Below are 19,700 nucleotides of genomic sequence, written 5' to 3'. Positions count from 1 at the left end.
ATCAGTTTTTTTTTGCTATAATAAAATAAACGTAACTTTAGTATTTCTGCATGTTTATTGTTACATTACCTTTAACCATAAAATTAAAAACATAAAATGAATTATTTTAAAAAAATTAGATTTATTATTTTCATAAAATAAAAGTACCAGTAACTTTAAAGCATGTTATATTTACATAGTTTTCTTTTTTAATAGAGAGAAATTATTAATCTTTTAAATTTCACGACGTAAAAAAAATAAATACACTTGTAATGGTATTGTAACTTAAATCATGATGGATTTTGCTTGAAATTTTTAAAAATTATTAAAACAAACTCACTAATAGAGATAGAGAGAAATTATTAAAATTACCTATACAATGTAGCTGCATTTGAATGCATTAAATTTTTAAAATAATTTTATAGAGATTAAAAAGCATTATTAATGTGTCTTGAACACTGTACATAATAATCAATGCTTATTTTAAAATGCCACACCAAAGATTGAAAATTAGATAAGCTTTACTTTGAATGTTATAAATGTAAAACTTGTAATCATTGTTCATAGGTTACATTAATGTAATGTAATTCAACAGGATAAATTATAATTGAATAGAATAATATGATATTCATTTACAAGATTAGCTAAAACATTATCTAAGTCAATTTATATTAAACATGCAGCCAAAAGACCATCTCCTTTACAACTTCGAATGAGAAGAGAAGCTTCTGTAGCAGTTAATTTGCGCTCTTGTGTTAAATACTGTGAATAAGAGAATATATTAAAATTTTTACCTAATGCTTTTATTCCTCAAAACATGTACCAGTATATTAAACAATATTTTTTAAAACTCATTTTTAAAACTTACTGTTTTAAAGTATCTGTTTTTTTGTTTTGTTGTAAATTTATCTGCAAAACAAAAAAGCAACAAATGATTTTTAAAAGATCTTTTCATAAGATAAGTATTGTTAGTGTATTAGTGAATATTAATTCTAATTCACCCATTTTTTTTCTCCATGGAAGTGTAGAAAAAGAAAGACAACTTTTAAGTCAGAGGTTGCTAGATAAAATAAAGTGATTTGTTTACATAGAGTTAGGAATTGTTCATAATAAACTTAATTACACTAAACTAAAAGCATGTTTGCCCTTTTTAATCTTACATTAAGGACTCAAATGAGAAATTTTCTTAAACTGTGAAGACAAGCATTAAAGCTATTTTTATAATTAAAAAAACATCTGTAGGTAGTGTAAAGGTACTTTTTCAAATTATAGACTAACTAGAAAGTCTAACAAAATATATAAGGATTACATCAATGCGTTACCAATGCTATATTCTTAGACGTTTTTTTCTAAAACTGAGTTATTTAAATGTAAACAATGCCTGCGCTATTTATCGGGGCATGGGTTTACCTACCACATGAAAGCCTTAAATGTACGTTAATCACTCACTGTAATAGTGAGGTAGAACACACTTCGGTGACCGCCCAGGTGTCAGGGATGTAGAGGGACGCTCTCGAGAGCTCTCAGTTACACTACCACAGGGGCGTCACGTACGGCCCCTGGTTGCTTAAAACTAACACAGGCACCATGGTGCTCACAGGATAACCCAGGGCGCTAAATACCGCCCTGCTGCTTGATTCAATTTAGTCCCATTTCATCCATAGTCTATCACACTTTTTAAAATGAACCAAGGCGTCATAGCACATAGGGGATAGCCTAGAGTGCCAAATCGCACCCTGCTGGTGGCCACCAGTGAGAGATTTTTTCCCCTGCAGAAACCTTCTCATCAACTCCCCAAAGTTTCATGGCACTCAGATGAACAAATCAAACTGCATCAGAATTTTATCCGGGGCACCACCCTGCGAATTTGAAATTTTTTTTCCACAGGTACCTCTCCAGAAGTATTCTCAACAAATTCCCAAAGTTTCATGTCGATCGGATGAAAGGTGTAGTAATGCATTAAAGACAAACAAACACACACATACATTGCTTTTTATATATATAGATTACCTTTCTTAACTTTAGAGGTTGTAGCTGATAAAGATGGCTGTTCAATGTTTTTGTCTTTGCTATCCATTTTATGTACACGTCGAGGATGAACAAATTCACTTTCTCCTGCTTCATTCTGGATACTAGTAGTGGGACTTGATTTACAATGTTTTGTCGCTGAAAATTCAAGAGGCATTTTCTGCTTCTTCGCCTTTGAAATAATTAATTGATCGATTTCATCTTCACACAAATAATCTTTACAAGTTGCATCATCTACCTCAGAACTTTCTCCCTCTGAAACTTTTTTCCTTTTCAGAAGAGGGCTGTTGGGAGTTGTGAGTTTAGATGTGGTGAGTTCTCTTGTCAACCTTGAACAACATGGCCTTTCTTCATTTGGCTTAGGAGAACGTTTTGGAGAGCTGTCCATTAAAATGTTTGTTTCTTTATCAACCACTTTTTTATTATAAGAAGAGGGTTTTGCAGGGCCGTCCTTTAAAACATTTATTGTTTCTTTATCAGACAATTTTTTATTACAAGAAGACTGCTCCTGCTCTTTCCAAGCCTCTAGGTCTCTAAATGAAGAGTTCATTTCACATTCACTGTCAGATTCTATGGGATAAAAAATTAATTTAATTTTCATTAAAAAAAATTTTTTAACAAAATTATGATCAAGTAGCATTTAAACTTAACATTATAAAAACGTTGCAAGTCAGTTAGGTATTGAAATTAACTAATTTATCTTTATGAATTGAAATTCCTTATTTATGCACCTGAGGAGCCCTGCAAATTTTTTTTGTAGTTGCCAGTTAACTTAGCCTTCCATTGTGCAGGTATGTCATACGACTCAATGTTGGGAAGGATAATCTTTTTAAATCTTGCTTTCATACTCTGGCTTGTATGATCTGTAACCTGACCAGTCAGTAAAGGACAGTTAGAGCAGCATATCCCATTGTATTTAAAATTTAACACATACATTGCAAATTTTTTTTTAATCAAGCAAACAGGTCAAGAAAAGAAACCCAAAATAATTCTAATATATAAATTGAGCAGTATTCTGACAATCACCAGCCAAGAAGGAATACTTGCAAGAGAGGTGGATATGGAACACCCTCAAAAAGGCGATATATAGCACAACCAGATAGATGCTAAAGTAGAGTGCACCGTAAAAAGGAGGGAGGCCAAAAAATTCATAGAGCTATTAGGGGGGGGGGGGGGCCTGGGGTGGTGTGGCTTGAGTGAAACACCCTTCACAGTTAGGTGGACTCTAGGATGTTGTATAGTCTTAACCCTTTTAATTGGGTTAATGACTATGTGCACAACTGTTTGACAACATCATCTTCCCCATTCTGGTACTAGTATAAGTTATTAGAAATTAAATGGCTAAAAAATAACCTACCTGAACAGCCTGCATGAACTTCCAAATTGTATTTCCACCCGTCTCTGAGTAACGACCGTGGTTGATCAAATACTTAATTATTTTAAAATCATCATCAACTGAATATTTCTTGCGCCTAAAAAAAAAATCAAACAAATGTTCAGTATATTCATTGTTAGAAAAATAGTTACCTAATCAGATAGCAACAAAAACTCAGCATTTAACAGATATGTTTCCAGATATTTCAATTCAATAGGGTTCATACTGTCTTTGATAATAAGGCCTTTCCACACTCAGAATGAAAAATTCCAGTTCCAATAAAGCCTTACAGTTACAATATGTCATTTACTTTAAATCACAGTCATGACGACTGAATGTGTTTTATTAACTATTTTTACAATATAAAGCAATTTTTATTATTTTAAACAGCCAAATCAATCTCACCCTTTCAAATCTGTTGATTTAACTATAATATGTGGTGATGCTGGAAAGTCATAAGTATCTTCATCAGTGCCAGTACAGTCTGCATTAACTGTTTCAGTACTTTGTGTTGTTTTTTGTAAACCAAGAATATCACTCCTATTTAAAGACAATATTTCAAAGATCTAATGTATATATTCAAAATTGGTACTGCAGTCATTAAATTTTGAACTAAATGTGAATTATTTATAAAACTAAAATTAATTGCCAGAGGCAAATCCCAACCTGTATTTTTCAATATTAACAAAAGAGTTTTTCATAACACAATCAGCTACAAATTCTTGAGGTACAAAACCATCATGAATTCTATGGTCATTCTTGTTTTCGCACAATCTGGATTAAGAAATGTACACAAAATAAGTTAGGATCTGTACAAACATTTAACATCTCTCAAGATGCAATTCCATAGGCTAAGCCTAAGCTAAAACCATTTTTTTAACCAAACTCACAAGACAGATGCCTCCTGTTGATTGTCTGTAGTTAAGCCACCTCCATTCTAAGATAAGAAATAAGAAAAAAGTTATTTAATATTTTAAAATTCAAATAAATAAAAGCTGAAAGCACTTTTAAATAGGCTACATATAATTTATAATTTACTATAAATTTAATTTTAAACCATCGCCATCAGGCTTAACTTCACAAACTTGACATCTCTAGAGAATCTAGATCTAGATCCTAAGCGTATTTTTATTTTATTCCCCGCTTCACTTTCACCTCCAGCAGTTGAGCGTATTTCATTAGGCCTATATATGTTAGTATGTATGTGAGTATGTGCCAATATGTGGGGGCTCACTTCTTAGTCAAAAGTGCCCTGCTTTACCCTAATGTCCCTAAGCCGCGGCCTAAGCCTAATCCCTAAACTTAACTATTTTAAATTTTAAACATATGCCTACCCTACCCTAATAATATTATTCAAACAATCTGAAAATGTGTCTGAATAAAACAGGATTGGCGATCCATCGTCTTGGTTAATGAATATTGTCCTGGAGATTCTAAAATTTTGGACTTTTTCTAAACGAGTAGCCATTCTTAGTTGTTGGTAAAAATAGATCTAGGCCTAGGCCTAAAGAAAATCCAAAACATCAGACGCGCGTAATGAAAATAATAATATTGAAAACACCTATCGGAAAATTGTTGTAGCGAAACAAAAAATTAATGCGTAAATTATGAAGATCGCAAAATATGCCAAATTTGTGAAAAAATTAAATGAAAATACGTATACAAGTTTTTGATGAAAGAATATATACATATTATCCATAAAATATATACAATTATATATATATATATATATATATATATATATATATATATATATATATATATATATATATATATATATATATATATATATAAACGGATGGACTCGAATTTTTTTATTTTTAATATTTATTTCTTCACAGCACAAGTCTTTAATTTCCCTGACTTGGGTGGAGTCAGGTCGACCTGCGAGACTTAATTCATCAAGGAAATATATGCTAAAGATTTTATTTAGATATTTAAAATGCAAATTTGTGGTCAAAGGGGAATAAACAAGAAATTATTTTATTTCATAGTTTATCAAAGGTTATCTCGCTGAAATATTTAGCGATATTTATAACATAAACAGTAATTGCAAATTTGTGGTCAAAGGGGGATAAATATGAAATTATTTTATTTCGTAGTTTATCAAAGGTTATCTCGCTGGAATATTTATCGATATTTTAACATAAAAAGTAATGTTAAATATGCAGGACCAGGAAAGTTATTATTTAAACGTCAACAAATCTCAAATTGAGTTTTTCAAACAGTTAAAAAAAATGTTTGCAAAAAAATAATGCTTTAAAATTACGACACAAAAAAAGTTAAATTAATCTTTAACATGATATTGTTTAAATTGAAATATCTGCTGTTAATTAAATAGTAAGCTTGTAATTAATGTATTCTAAATTAAACAATTTTCTTAGCAAAACTGACTCAAAATATTGAACGAGGCGACCTTTTTTCTCCGAGGGGGGGGGGGGGGGGGGACTAAAACTGGTAAAACTATGTGTTATATATTAATTCCATTTCGTTCGGGGGGCGGTAGACTTTCTTCGGGAGGTTATTTATGCTTCAAAATAAAACAGAAATTATTTTAATCTCGTTTTCTCCCATTTTTTTCTTATTTGTAAGGCTTAAAACTGAAAATATGAAATTATCAAAATTAATTGACGCAAAAAAAATATACGCTAGGTAACCTCGGCTAAACTATGAAGGTAAACAATTTCATGTTTATTCCCCTTTGACCGTTCCATAAATTTTCTGTTTTCTACCTGTGGTTTAAAATTTGGCATTGAAATAATACTATGTGTCTACACTGCTATTTTGATTTAATATACCATTTTGCAATCTGTCTGACGAAGGTTTGAAATCAAGAAAAAGATGGGATACTCTCCGGTCAATGTGAGATGACATTACCCGTTTCTCCATTTGACGGGCTAGTTCCCACTTATTAGCTGATTTTGGGGTTTGGTATTTAATAAAACTCACATGCCCTACCCAACACCGATTGCATTTAATTTAGAATTTTGATCATTATTTATTTAAGTATTCAAACCTAGATCTAGATCTGAATTTACATAACAAACTCTTGATTACCCCTCTCACACTAATATAATTTAAGACACCCCACCCTCTTTGTGTTAGAAGTCTACAAAGATCTAGTAAAACAAAAATAACATGTGCTGTGTGTGCACATCCCTGCAGTGGAAAAGTGTTCCGTTTAAAATTTTATAGATCTAGATCTAGGTTAAAGTCAAGTCACATGACAAAAAGTATTGTTCATAAATTAACCTACATCGTCACAATGTCGCACTACACTGTTCGACAACATTCGCGTTAAATCGTGATGCATTCCATACAGTCGGAAATCTCCGAAGCCTCCTTTTCTCAACTTTTATTGGTTAGCCGTGACGTCAGCTGACTTGACCGACTTCGTCATCCAGAATTTACAAACAAACAAAATGGAGGAAGGTCCTGACTCGTCAATACAGGTGCTACGCGAATCATCAGCTGACAAAGAAAATGTATCATCGTACGAGCCTCCGACTAAAAAAATGAAAGTAACAGATGTATCAGCAGAGGGAAAACATAAGCTTGAAGATAGACTGAGTGGCATTTTATGTTGTGCAGTTTGTTTAGACCTCCCGACATCATGTTATCAGGTAGGCCGTGCAGTGGGCTCAGCCAGCTCAGCTGCCATTCATTAGCTTGCTGTCTTATTCTTAAAAAATTGTCCTTTAAAAAAAGATTTTGTTTCTTTAAAAGAAAAAAACAACTTAGATCTAGAATTCTAGATCTACAAACTCCATGTTATAGATCTTTGATCAGGATTCACCGACATTTGTCACTTGTTTGAAATTTGATTTGGCTGATACAACAGGCCAGGGCTGATACCTTTTATAATTTTCAACTTAGGGCCAAGTTAGGGGTCATCCATAAATGATGTCACGTTTTTTTGACGATTTTACCTCCCCCCTCCTCTCCGTCACACATCGTCACAAAAAGCCAGACCCCCCCACCTTTAAAATGACTTCACACCTCAGCCTACAACCCCCCTCAAAATTGCAGTTGAATTTTTTTTTAAACATTGATATTTTTCCAAAATCTTTTACTTTATACTAATAACAGTTTAGTTATTGGTTAGACTAGAGTAGAGACTAATAACAGTTTAGTTATTGGTTAGACTAGAGTAGAGATCATCAAGAGGACTAATTTTTTTTCATAGGCCACAGATTTTTTTTAACATTGAGTTAAGTATGACTATTGGCTAGAAATAAATATTATAAAATGATAAATATTTTATAAAGCAAAAAAAAAATATTTTAAAGCTGCGGCTATCGTTCAGTCCCTTCTTATTATTCTTCACCTTGGCATATGAAGGGATAGTGTGGTCAGCACTATGTCCGGCTGCCTTTACTTTCCCCAACACAAGTCAGGTACCCATCAGAGCTAGAAGGACTTAAAGACTTCCAACAGTCTCAAGTGAGAACTGAGATCCAAACCCGAGACCTGCAGGCTAACAGCCAAACACTAAACCATTTATCAACGTCATTCCTCCTACATTTAAATTTTATTTTTTGCTAGTATCAATATCTTTAACGTTGCATTTGTAATTCTGGCCATAACACTAATAGTGTTACAAGGAGGAAAAATGTAACTATTTTCCTTTAGCATTTTTATAAGAATCAGCTAAATTTTGTTATTATTTAAGTTACATTTTATCAATAACTATAATATTTGAGTCAGCTTATTGCAAAGCCAGGATCTTGTATTACTATTTATATAAGTACTCCCTGGCAGTTAATCTAAGTGGTAGATGAAATAGTTCACCTGTTTGTTTGACCTTTGCATTGACATTATCTGGAGACTTTGGATTAGTACCCCGAAATAATTATATCTGACTGTCAGTAATCTAAAATGTTGAGCATGAACTAAAAATTTAAGTTAGTTTTACTGCAGGCGATTGATCTTCTATTTTGTGTTATAAAATTGTACTTAATTTATACATACTAATTAGGACTGTGCATATATTAAAATAATAAAATGTAGGTCCTCACTAACACCTATACAGGCAAGAAACCTCTATTTGATACTCTGTTGTCCTTTTAGTACTTTTTCAAAATTGATAAATTGCACTAGAATGCTAGGCATAATTGACAATCCCTATGTAACCTTTAGATGACCTCCTAATTTACCTTAACTTAAATGTCAGTACACAAAACACATCACCTCATATGTTTCTAACAAAAGCTATGACTTTTGGTTAAAATATATGCTATGGGTTGTTTTTCATTTACCATGTCTCTCTATATATTTTTTAAAATCTGATGTAATGTTATATTAAAAATATAATTGTTATGTTAGTAAAATACAATTATATTAAGTTATATATACATATCTTTTTTTTTAATTTTAAGGTTTTGTTGTATGTTTGTGTTGACCATAGATATGGATTGACAAATATCTCTAAAAGTGTGGAATAAGATATTTAATATTAATAATTGTGTAATATATATTGTATATTTATTAATATACAGTGAAAAATATAATAAAAAGTATACTTTTTGCAGCTGTGTTGTTTTTCTTATCTGTTAAAATTTGTTTTAAAATAAAATCAGTTCTGCGATAATTCTGTCACTTTTTGATACCAGCATCAGTGCACACATTTTTGTCACTAGATGAAAAGAGAAACAATAATTTTTAAAAATTGCCCTGCAAATTTCCTCATCAAATACAAGACATTGCCCTGTTTCTTGCATAATCAAGTTTTTTTAAATCAGCACCAACTTTACAAAAGTTTTTAGTGGTTGTGCTGTATTACATGAGGGGTATAATGTACAGGTTCAATTTATATTAAAATATGGTATATAAATATCACACAACTAAGGAATATAACCACAAGTTTTAAAGTTTTGGAGCAAACGTCCACAAAAAACTATACCAATTTTGTTATTCTCAGCATTACTTACTCTCTAATTTGACATCCTTTTGCTTTTTTTTTTCTTCTTATATACTTTTTGTCTCCCCTTTAAATGTTTATCTTACACCTAAAATCAGTCTGGTAAAGCCTACTCTCCCCAAAATTTAGCGACTCAACATAAAACAGTATTCTAGGTGCTTGCTATAGGCATCTTGATATTCAGTGAATCAAACCCTCCAACACAGAAGTTTGGATAAAAAAGATTATAATAAATAAGAACACAAATACATATATTTAAGATATAGGCCTATATTAGATATATTTAACAAATATAAAAAGTTGAGGTATGCCTTGATATGAAATGATCAAACATTTTCAGCTATCTGAAAAATAGTCAAAGTATAATACACACACACAAATATATAGGCCCTATATATATGTATATAGATGATAATATATATATATATATATAGATATAGATATACATACATAGACATACATTTAAACTGTTAACCAGTTCTAAACTTCTTATTTCATCATCTTTTATTTGTCAGTTATTTTAATATCTTGTTAACTGAATTGAATAGGCAGTTCAGTTGGCATAATTCTTAAGAGATTAAACAATTCAAATACCTGAAAATGGGGACAATATGTCATGAAATTCTGGTTTTCTTAACATTTTTACACAATCTCATCAAACTCAAAAAAACAGTGACAATTTAGAACTAAATAAAATAATAAAAAACAACTTGTCCTGTAAATTTGTTTGTATATATTATAACTGATTTTTTCAAAGTAGTAATTCATGTTAAAATTAAGTTGATGTTTTAGGTTTGGTACTAATTTTATCAGGTTATATGTTTAACTCATTTAAATTTAATGTTGTTTTCAGTGCAGCAATGGACATCTAATGTGTGCTGGTTGTTTCAACCACTTATTAGCTGACGCACGCATAAAAGATGAAACTGCCACTTGTCCAAATTGTCGGTGTGAAATAAATCGTAATGTCTGTATCCGTAACTTAGCAGTGGAAAAAGCAGTGTCAGAGCTGCCATCTGACTGCGCCTTCTGCAACCAGAAACTTCCACGTTACCAGTTGGAGTACCACCAGAGGGAGATGTGTCAGGAGAGGTAAGGTCACTGACGGGTAAGCTATCATGCCTCACCCTCTGTTTGTTTTCACTAACCCACTTTGGTTCTTTTTTTTCCAGGCAATGTTTATCAGTGGCCTGCCCAGTCTTAGGTAGGTTGTCACAGCTGGGGCTCGCGCATGTTTGATGGGGTTTTTTTTTCCAAACGTGCGGGTGCTGGCAGTATGACAAGGGCTCAAACTATGTCAGATAGGTTTTTTTCTCTTGACTGGCAGGCAGCTGAGCCATAAATTGCTAATCAGAACCACACTTGTTTTGTTTTCTATTGTTCAAGCAGGCAGGTTTTCTTTACAGCAGGAAGTCAGTTTCAGGATTTGCAGAGAATATACCAGTATGATGGAGAAATAAAAGTGTGGTGTCCTATCGGTGTTGGTTGTTCCCGGTGAAGGGCTGTATCTGTATGCAACAGTTCCTCTACTGTTGAATTTAAGCGGCAAGTATCTTTCTCTCTTTGGGTCTGTGGTGTTTTATCAGTTATAAAACGGGAGAGACCTGGGAGTGTGAAGGTAAAGTCGTGCAAAAGAGCTATGCTCTGTACAAGTTTGTGGTAGGATATGGGCGAATAAGGGCTGAAGGTACTAGAAAAATATAATCGGGGTGTAGAGAAATTTCATAAGCATTTCAAATGCTAGCAATATACTTTATTGGGGGTGAGGGAAAGGTGAAGCTTTAAGTATAGATTAAATCATTATGACGATGCTCTTACTGATTTTGTACAAGTACTTTATTAATTTTCTCACAGGATGTTTGTTGTTTATATTTCTCTAACATGTCTGGGTTGTTTTTTTTGTTATTTTTTACGCTTGTATTTGGAGCTTGTGAATATAGAATCTTTTCAGGTCATTGTCCCATCAATGGCAACTGATCAGGAAAAAACATTTTCTATAAACAGTGAAGACCATTCTCAAACTGCATTTATTGTCTCCAAAATCTAAAAAATAAGTGTATTTCACACTCTAAATTCAAAATGTTTAAAAACAATAAAGCATTTTTAGATGGTCATTTGATCACAGCTCTATTTTTTTTTAATACCTTTGTTCTGGCCAAACTATTCTTATGTTCTTTCTATACTTATTACAATTTTCCATGAAGGACTTATGTATTTTTGTGCCTAATGTATTTTTAGTGAATTATTTTTGATGAGAAGCTGAAGCATTCAACCAACCACAGTGATTTATGATTACATGCATTCATTTTGTTTTAATGGATAGCTGAAATTTCCACATCAAATTGATTTTAGAATGTTTAATTTCTTGGAGAAAATGAGTGGTGTTTAACACTTGAGAAACCATTCATGTCTTTTCAGCAAAAGAATCAAGGATTAAAGTTTGTGATAGATTGCAACCTGGATCTTAAAAGATGGAAGTTGTTTTAAAAATAATTTTATAGTTCTGTAGCTACCAGAAATTGGGTACTAGTTAGTGAAACAAAATTCATTGCAAACTTGTGACATTAAAAGCACTTGGATTATTAATTATCAGTATAAAATGGAGGATAAAACAGCAGACCTGTGATGTTCTTTGCCTATCTAACTGTCATTTACCTTTTTGGTTGTTTTTTTGTTGCTTTCCATCCAGTTGTTTTTTCAGGTACTAATGGCTGGCCTTACTGGGACAGTTCCTTATGGTTGCAGCCCCAAAGTTCTTTCCTAAACAACATGCTATGGAGGCTTTAAATAGTCTCTCATAGCATTTTGTTTAGAAAGTTCCTTCAAGTTTAGTTGTAAGTATACATTTCCTAGTCTTTGAGCTGCCAAATCAGTGAGAGCTAACGGCCTTGGTCTTTATTTTCAGGCCCTGCTCATGCAGATATTCCCGCATTGGTTGCCACTGGGAGGGCCCATTCCATGAAGTTGCTGAGCATGAAAGTGGCTGCGCCCATCCCATGAAGACTGGTGAGGAAGTGATGGCAGCCCTTGAAGTCTTAGATGCTCAAAGACAGGAGGAGCAGAAGCTGTACAATGATATCTTCTCACTCTTGTCCTTTGAAAAGATCACCTTCAATGGTAATATATTATTTTATGATCAGTTCCCTCCTGACCAGAGAATATTTTTTCAAAAATTTTTTAGTACAAATTTATAAATTATTATGGCATCTATATAGAATCATATGAGTGAAATTGGATTAATATGAAAATATATTAAGTGAGTTTGTTGATAAGTAAGATGTTGAAAATGTATGAACTGAGTGCATTAATTATACAGCTTTTAATACTAGCTGTGTAGCTACTAAGTCCAATTATAAGACTTACACCTCTATTTAAATTGCTGGGTCTGTCAAAGCCTTTTTGTGATAATAGTTACAGAACTGCAGAAACAAAAAAATTGGTCAAGTTTTCTTGTTCGTCCATAATTGTTTTTTATTGTAGTATTGTACAGGGTTTCCTCCAATACAATTAAGTATTATGTGTCAACCTGTTACACGCCATATAGACCATTGACTCCAATTTCAGCCTTTTTTTTTTCTGGCATTGCTGCCATAAATTTTGTCTATCTGGTACTACCAAAGTTAGGCAGAGAATAAGACAAAATGTTAAGGTTAGCCCAAATTATTAACTCTGATCATTTAAAACTTGTTAGGAAAATAACATTTATTTTTTCCAGATCTTCAGTTGAAACCATTCCGAACAGATGATTTCATTACACGCTTGTACTACGAAACATCACGCTTCACTGCCTTCAATCAACAATGGGTGATTAGAGCTAAAATCAATTCTGACCACAAGAATCCAACACACACAATGACTAGATCATTGTCATACCAACTTGTTGTTAAATCAAAGCTCACAGCACCTGTAAGTATTTTTTAAGCTCCTGAATTCAAAATATTAATTTTTAAGATTAATTTTTTTTTAAATCACTTCTTTAGTTGTTGTTGACCATATGCAGACATTCTTACCACATTGCCATCAGGAGAATAGTTATGCAAAATCACACTTAAATTGTCTTGTTCATCACATCGCTGAGATTGGGGAGCTATGTCTTTAACTTAAAAATAAACTGAACACATTCCTCAGAAAGGACTGATTGATGAATTCTTATATATAATACAAAAAAGAATAGCAAAACCAACATTCATTTTGGCAATTTAATAGTTAATGAAATATGAAAGAAAATACAGTCACTGTACTAACAATGTACTTTATCATTAGCTGTTCATATGGCCAACTTTTAGTTTTTATCTATTACAAAGCAAGGCAGAAATGTGGAGCTAGAATAGATTGATATAGCCTGCTATTCTTAAACAATGATAGTTACATAACAGCTTATGTTGATATTGCACATGTGTATGGCTGCTACTTTAAGTGATTTCTAGGAAAAAGCTTGTCTGCATATTGAAATTCAATTTTTTTTAAATCTGTTTTATTTAACTTTAAGCATAAAACCATGTTTTTATAAGAACCTATATGAGAAATATTTAGTATTGTTATATATTTTAGTTATGACTTTCTGTTTGGTCAGTGTATGAATATTTCATAATATTGTGTTATATCTTAGATGGTAATGCATTTTCTTGCCTTGAGTGGACCATTTGGTGGCATAAAGATGAAGTCCAAGATTTACAATTTTGAATTCACCCCAGATATAGCAGAAACAGAATACCTGGACCTGCCTATAGACTCGGCAGAATGCAACAAATTGTTAGCCTCCAAGACCATCAACTTTAGAATAGTTATGTTTCAAGTAACTAAGTAACTTAAGTTGCTTGGACCATTTGTTTAATTATGTGCCAGTCATTTTATTTTCCCATTTGTTGTACAGTTAATGTAGATTAGATGTCACCATTCAACTTTGACTAGGATTGTATGTTCTTAGATTTATAGGCCTACTAACATCAATTGACATTAAAGAGATACAATCTAGTCTTTTTTAAATCAATGAAAGAAAGTAATGTTTACGAGTAACATCAAGACCTGTTAAAAACAATGACATCACTTTATCATTAAAAAACATGAATATTTAATAATAAAAATAACTTTTATTTATTATATATTATATTTTAAACATTCATTAAAATTATTTTTGAATATTTTAGTTTCTAAAATATTAAAATATGAGGTATTTCATTTATTAGTAGAAGAGTATCATTTAGAAGAGTGGTCACCTTAACTGTAGTATGTGGTTGGATTTTAGCTCAGGTTTGGAATATGTCCCCAAGATTTGTCCAGCTTGACATAACATCAGGGAAATAAAGACCACCAGTGTATTCTGCTGACCACTGCTTTTATAATTTGTATACTACAATCAAGGGGATTTTATGTCTAGTTACTAATACAATAATCTTAGGGAAATTATACGTTTTATACAGTACAACTTAAATGAACACAAGCAGCTGAACACAGTAGGAAATTGAAACTCATCCTTTAGGTTTGCATTAAAAGTGTGTGCATGTGTACATAATCGTACATTGATGTGAGTGCTGATTTCAGTGGTTAATTTAACATTTATGAATAAACTGTAAAAATAATTATGCCTTATTTAGAGCTTATAGTCTATATGTTGCTACCCAGTTGTTTATTTAATTTTGATTTAACAATAGGTTTTTTTAATGGCTGTGCATACAGTTAAAATGTTCTTGTGTCATTTTTTGCACAGAAACTTCATTAAATATGTTTCTGTGTGCATATTATGATGAATTTTAATTGTAGCTTGTGGGTCAAAGAATAAATTATATAAAATATCTCATCCAATTAACATATTTTAAAAACTTCAATCTTGCCATTCAGTTAAGGCAGTTTTTCCTGCCTAACCTTTCCACTGCAAAAGTTATATAACATGTAGCATTAAGTATTGTACATCTTGTCTATTAGTATTACCAGTGTACAGTTGTGTAGGCTTTAATAATCATTAGCAGTTCATTAGTGTTACATCAACTGTTTTAGGAGCTTACAAGAAACAGTTTATTACATTATGTACAATGTTTGTAATTATTAAATAATTAGTCATTTAAGTTATTGCCATTATAAATTATTAACTGTAATAATTTATGATGAGAGAATACTCATTTTAAAAGCACTTGAATTTGAAAAAAAATGACCAAATATTGTCTAAGGCATGAATAATCTCCTATATTTGTACTACGAATTTCACATATAATTCATGCTTATTTGCTAGCACATATTAACTGAGGCAAGTATTGTAGTGTTAATTATGTTTTCTTTATATCAACTCTAAAATTAGGCTATCACAAAAATGCTTTTAATACTAAAAAAAGAACTGTAATTTTAACATGTACATTTCTTGTCATGTTAAATGCTTTTAATACTAAAAAAAGAACTGTAATTTTAACATGTACATTTCTTGTCATGTTTAAATAAGTGTAGTTTTGCAATTCCTTCTTCGCTTTTACTTAACCATGTACATTTTAATGACAATAATTTTAATTTTAAGCTTTATTTTATTTCATCTTTTAATTCTAAAACATTTATTGGCCCAAAACTTCAAAGTGAAATTGATTGCAAAACAAACTATTTTAAGATTAGCATGATTTTTTTTAATTGAAGTTTTCTTTCATTATAAGAATGTTTATTATGGAAAACTATCATTTCTCATAAAATGCTTTCCCCACCCCCACCCCCTGACTACAATGTTATACATCTTTGGTGAACATTCTCGTATAATATTTAGGCTCAGGAGAATCTGCTATCCATTATAACAATAAATTTAAACTTTGGATTAACTGGTGTATTGTTTTTACTAGTAGCAGTAGAAGTTTTTATCAGATAAAAATATTTTAATTGGAACCTCTTTGATTATTGTAGAGTATTGTGTAAATTTTAAACCAGAGCCTTCCTTATAATGAACTACTGTTATGAATAATTATTTTGTTACTGGTTTTTTTCCTCACATTTTCTACCATATTCAGCCCTCAATTTAGTTGACTTTTAAAATATTTTTTTTAAATTTGTATTTCTTCTTTTTCTCATCTAAAAACACCAGGTGAAATATTTGATATTTATGCTTTGTACATAGTATTTTCTCTAGTACATGAATAAAATTAGTGGTTGAATAATGTCCACTGAACTTGAATAAACTGACTGATAACACACACAGCAAAGCTAAATGATATTACAATTACAATAGAATTACTTTGGGTCTCTATAACAGGACAAAGTAGAAGCTGTGAGGTATTAAATGTATGTTAAACTTGAGAAGATGTAGCCTATTTGTTTTATCTGCGTTGGTAATTTAAGGTGTTAATAAGAATAATGTTTATATATTTTTATATTGTGTAGATAAACAGTCAGTGGCTATAAAGAAAGAGACTTATTCTAAAAATAATTTTTAGCCTGACTCCTATGTATATTTGTTGTAGTCTTACCGATTAAAGATGGGCATTTTTTTTCCAATATCTTTACATCTATTCATTAATGAAAGAATATTATGCCCCATACACTATTTATTTATTATTTTATAATGCCCTAGTCCTAATGGCTGATGACTTGCATTATTTGGATTTATCTATTATTTCATGTATTCATTATGTGATGAAGTGGTAGTAATACAAAACTGTTTTGGAAAAAACTCATCTATGTTAAGAAATTCTGTATCTATTAAACATTGCAATTAACTACAGATACTAGATGTAATACTGCTCTCAAGCACAACTTAGGGCAGACAGTTTTGTAAATATGTAAAAACAGGAATGTATATACAAGTGGATTCTCTTTTATATTATAGATAAATTAGACAGATTTTGCTTCATTTTATTTTTACCATTTTTCTCTTAAATATCATGTCAAAATAAAATCAACCTCTTAAATTTTTAAAAGTTATTTAAATTATGACAACATTGATTTGAACCTTAAAGCACATCTCGTTACAACTAGTGGTAACTTTTTTAAGTTGTTTAAAGTTGCAACCAGTTTATATAATTTAGAAAATACTTTCAATACACTATTCAATAGCTATTTCTTCAGCTTTTTTTGAATATTTTTAAAGTTTGTTTTAAATCCATAAAATAGTTTAGGAATACAAAACTTCAAAATCTAGAATAAAGTGTTTAAATAGAAAATGTTTTTTCAAAAATTAATGTTAGTGGTCATTTTCATTGGGATCTCTATAAATTAAACATTGCAATAGTATGATTGTCTTGTTTGTCTTTTTAATTACTACTTTTTGTAAAAAGTCATTAATTTTTCAATTTCGCTGTGTTATTTTTCACTGGCTAATAATCTGCCTTGCTATATTTTTCCTTACCATTGATCTAACCAAATAAAATAACACACATTTAGCAGTATGGAGCTGCAGGTAGATTTATCAAAATATACAGCCAAATTTATTCTTTGTCACTGGTAATCTAGGACGGAATTTCCTCAAACACAAGTATTATGTGTCAACCTGTTATGCACCACATAGGACTGCGTTTCTTTTTAGATTTGCTACTAGATCTTTAGCTTTTGTCCATCCTAGAACATGTTACAAGGCATCAGTTGTTTGAGATTTCTCTTCTATATGGCTAGCTGCAACCCAGTCATGGTCAGGCAAGCTCACCTTGTATTCCCTGTGCTTGAGCAATGGACTGTTAGATGCTGTCATATATATGTGTGTGTGTGTATAATTTTTTTTGACAGGGGGAGGGAGGTGACACCATTAAGTGCCGCACCGGGTGACACCTGACCTCGCTACGCCACTGCAACGTTAGTTATAGATACCGAAAAAATCTTTTTTAATAACCATTACAATTTACTTTTCGAAAATCCTAATATATAAATTAAAAGCCCATGTGCGGCATGATGTGCGCACTTATTTTTCCAATGAGTAACTCTTCCCCCCCCCCCCTATTATCGACATCGTCACAAGAAATACGAACGCTACTCCTTTCCAGTAGTGTGTCGACAAATACATTTATTTTCTCCTTTTTAGTGCATTATTACATAAAAGATTTTAAACGTTTTTTTATGCATTTTTTTTTTAAATATATAGATCTAGATTTAGATCTAAATACTAAATACTAAATAGGCCTAATGGCCTAATCATTCTAGATCTAGATTTTGACAAAAATGTTAATTGTTATGTTCAAATAGCAAGATGGCTTAGATGACTATTTGAAGAACTACACTGAGAAGACACTGGGAAAATATTGTGAATAGCATCTTATTTACCGTTGTTTGGTTGGCCCTAACTCAACTTCTTGAAATGAAGTCAATGAAGAAATTCAGTAGGCCTAGTCAGTAGAATTTAGATCTAGATTCTACTTTTTATCTCCAATGTTACGGGTCTAGATCAAGACTAGGTCTAGATCTAAAAACATTTGACTATTCGTACCAACACGATAAAAAATGATTAGGAAGGAGGGCACTTATCTCAGCTGGCATATCTGATTTATCTGGACATCACTTACTCACTGTCACTTAGTTGGGTAATCTATCGTTTTGGGTACGTAAAATCGCCCGCGATTTGTAATGTGAAAAACAGGTGACTCCTTAAATTTTAATAATTATTTCACATTTTGGGGAGGATTTATGTTTTAAAAAATTCAAAAATGTTTCCTTGATTCATTTATGTACCTGTTTTTAAACAATTGAATTAAAACTTTTCCGTAATAAATGAAGACTAGCGATGTTTCCAACAGATGCAGCCATGCTCATTTACTATAGCAGCCATCTTGTCTAAGTTTTATTTTTATAAGCTTTTAGCGCCAGATTCAGGGGGAAGCCACTCTATTTTACAAATGGCTGCTGTTTATATAGCAAATCTTGCTCTCAGACACTGCTGTTTAAAGTTAATTTCTGGCCTATATCGATATATTTAATATTTAGCCATTGATTTAGGTTTATTATTCATTTATCTATAGGGTAAAGGAGGGCGTTAAGAGCCGTGTGGTATTAAGCCCCAATTAACACCCCACCCCCACAAAACCCCCAATAACACCGCTAATCTACTTCTGAGGTAACAACCACTGCTGTTCTTTGATAACAGAGAAGCAGAGGATTCATTTTATGTAATTTATGACCCATTTGGTCCAATAGGGAGAGGATGAGACAGGATTTAACCCTCTTGAGACGCCCGGGCCGATCTATCGGCCGCCGGTTTTATAGCCAAAAAGACGATCGGCCGATCCATCGGCCCGGTCTCAGCCGTGATAGTAGAAGCCACACGATTGGCTTTCTAGTATCATATCAGCCAATCAGATTGCTCCTAACTGTTATAGTACATATCTAGCACTTCAATGGCGACTTCCATTGAAAGTTTGCCTCATTTTTTTTTTTTTATCGATTTTTTTAGTGCTGTGAGTCCTATCGTAAATTTTCTTATGTCCAACAGTCCAGTCATCAAAATATACT

At 31.8% G+C, this 19,700-nt stretch overlaps 2 protein-coding genes across 3 annotated transcripts; one reads left to right on the top strand and one right to left on the bottom strand.

Moving 5' to 3' along the window:
* Positions 1–140: 140 nt before the first annotated feature.
* LOC131956058 (uncharacterized) lies at positions 141–4,902 on the bottom strand. Of its 2 annotated transcripts, none has more exons than XM_059320411.1 (9): positions 4,722–4,902; positions 4,273–4,319; positions 4,049–4,156; positions 3,788–3,922; positions 3,365–3,479; positions 2,739–2,877; positions 1,990–2,577; positions 848–888; positions 141–741 (listed from the first exon to the last, which is right to left on the bottom strand). In XM_059320411.1, exons 1-9 carry the CDS (start codon positions 4,848–4,850, stop codon positions 646–648), a joined length of 1,398 nt encoding a protein of 465 aa, XP_059176394.1. In that variant the 5' UTR covers positions 4,851–4,902; the 3' UTR covers positions 141–645. The 2 variants fall into 2 exon arrangements, with proteins under 2 accessions (XP_059176394.1, XP_059176395.1); XM_059320412.1 differs by having other exon boundaries at positions 4,717–4,843.
* A 1,884-nt stretch (positions 4,903–6,786) lies between these two features.
* LOC131956038 (zinc finger TRAF-type-containing protein 1) lies at positions 6,787–17,501 on the top strand. Its single transcript, XM_059320383.1, has 5 exons — positions 6,787–7,005; positions 10,156–10,394; positions 12,208–12,419; positions 13,018–13,208; positions 13,912–17,501. Exons 1-5 carry the CDS (start codon positions 6,805–6,807, stop codon positions 14,107–14,109), a joined length of 1,041 nt encoding a protein of 346 aa, XP_059176366.1. The 5' UTR covers positions 6,787–6,804; the 3' UTR covers positions 14,110–17,501.
* Positions 17,502–19,700: the final 2,199 nt, after the last annotated feature.

The sequence above is a fragment of the Physella acuta genome, unplaced genomic scaffold, assembly GCF_028476545.2.
Source record: "Physella acuta isolate Inbredline_101_S28 unplaced genomic scaffold, ASM2847654v3 ptg001125l, whole genome shotgun sequence".
In the NCBI taxonomy this organism is placed as follows: domain Eukaryota; kingdom Metazoa; phylum Mollusca; class Gastropoda; family Physidae; genus Physella; species Physella acuta.
This window is presented reverse-complemented; position numbering and strand designations above follow the sequence as displayed.

Bases quoted from the DNA above. Each gene is read 5' to 3' on its own strand.
- LOC131956058 (XM_059320411.1), bottom strand. From the start codon at position 4,850: ATGGCTACTCGTTTAGAAAAAGTCCAAAATTTTAGAATCTCCAGGACA. The intron at 3,923-4,048 runs GTTGGGATTTGC...GTCTTTAAATAG, and splicing joins GTTAATATTGAAAAATACAG to GAGTGATATTCTTGGTTTAC. The intron at 889-1,989 runs GTAATCTATATA...TTTGTTTTGCAG, and splicing joins AACCTCTAAAGTTAAGAAAG to ATAAATTTACAACAAAACAA.
- LOC131956038 (XM_059320383.1), top strand. From the start codon at position 6,805: ATGGAGGAAGGTCCTGACTCGTCAATACAGGTGCTACGCGAATCATCA. The intron at 7,006-10,155 runs GTAGGCCGTGCA...TGTTGTTTTCAG, and splicing joins TCCCGACATCATGTTATCAG to TGCAGCAATGGACATCTAAT. The intron at 10,395-12,207 runs GTAAGGTCACTG...CTTTATTTTCAG, and splicing joins AGGGAGATGTGTCAGGAGAG to GCCCTGCTCATGCAGATATT.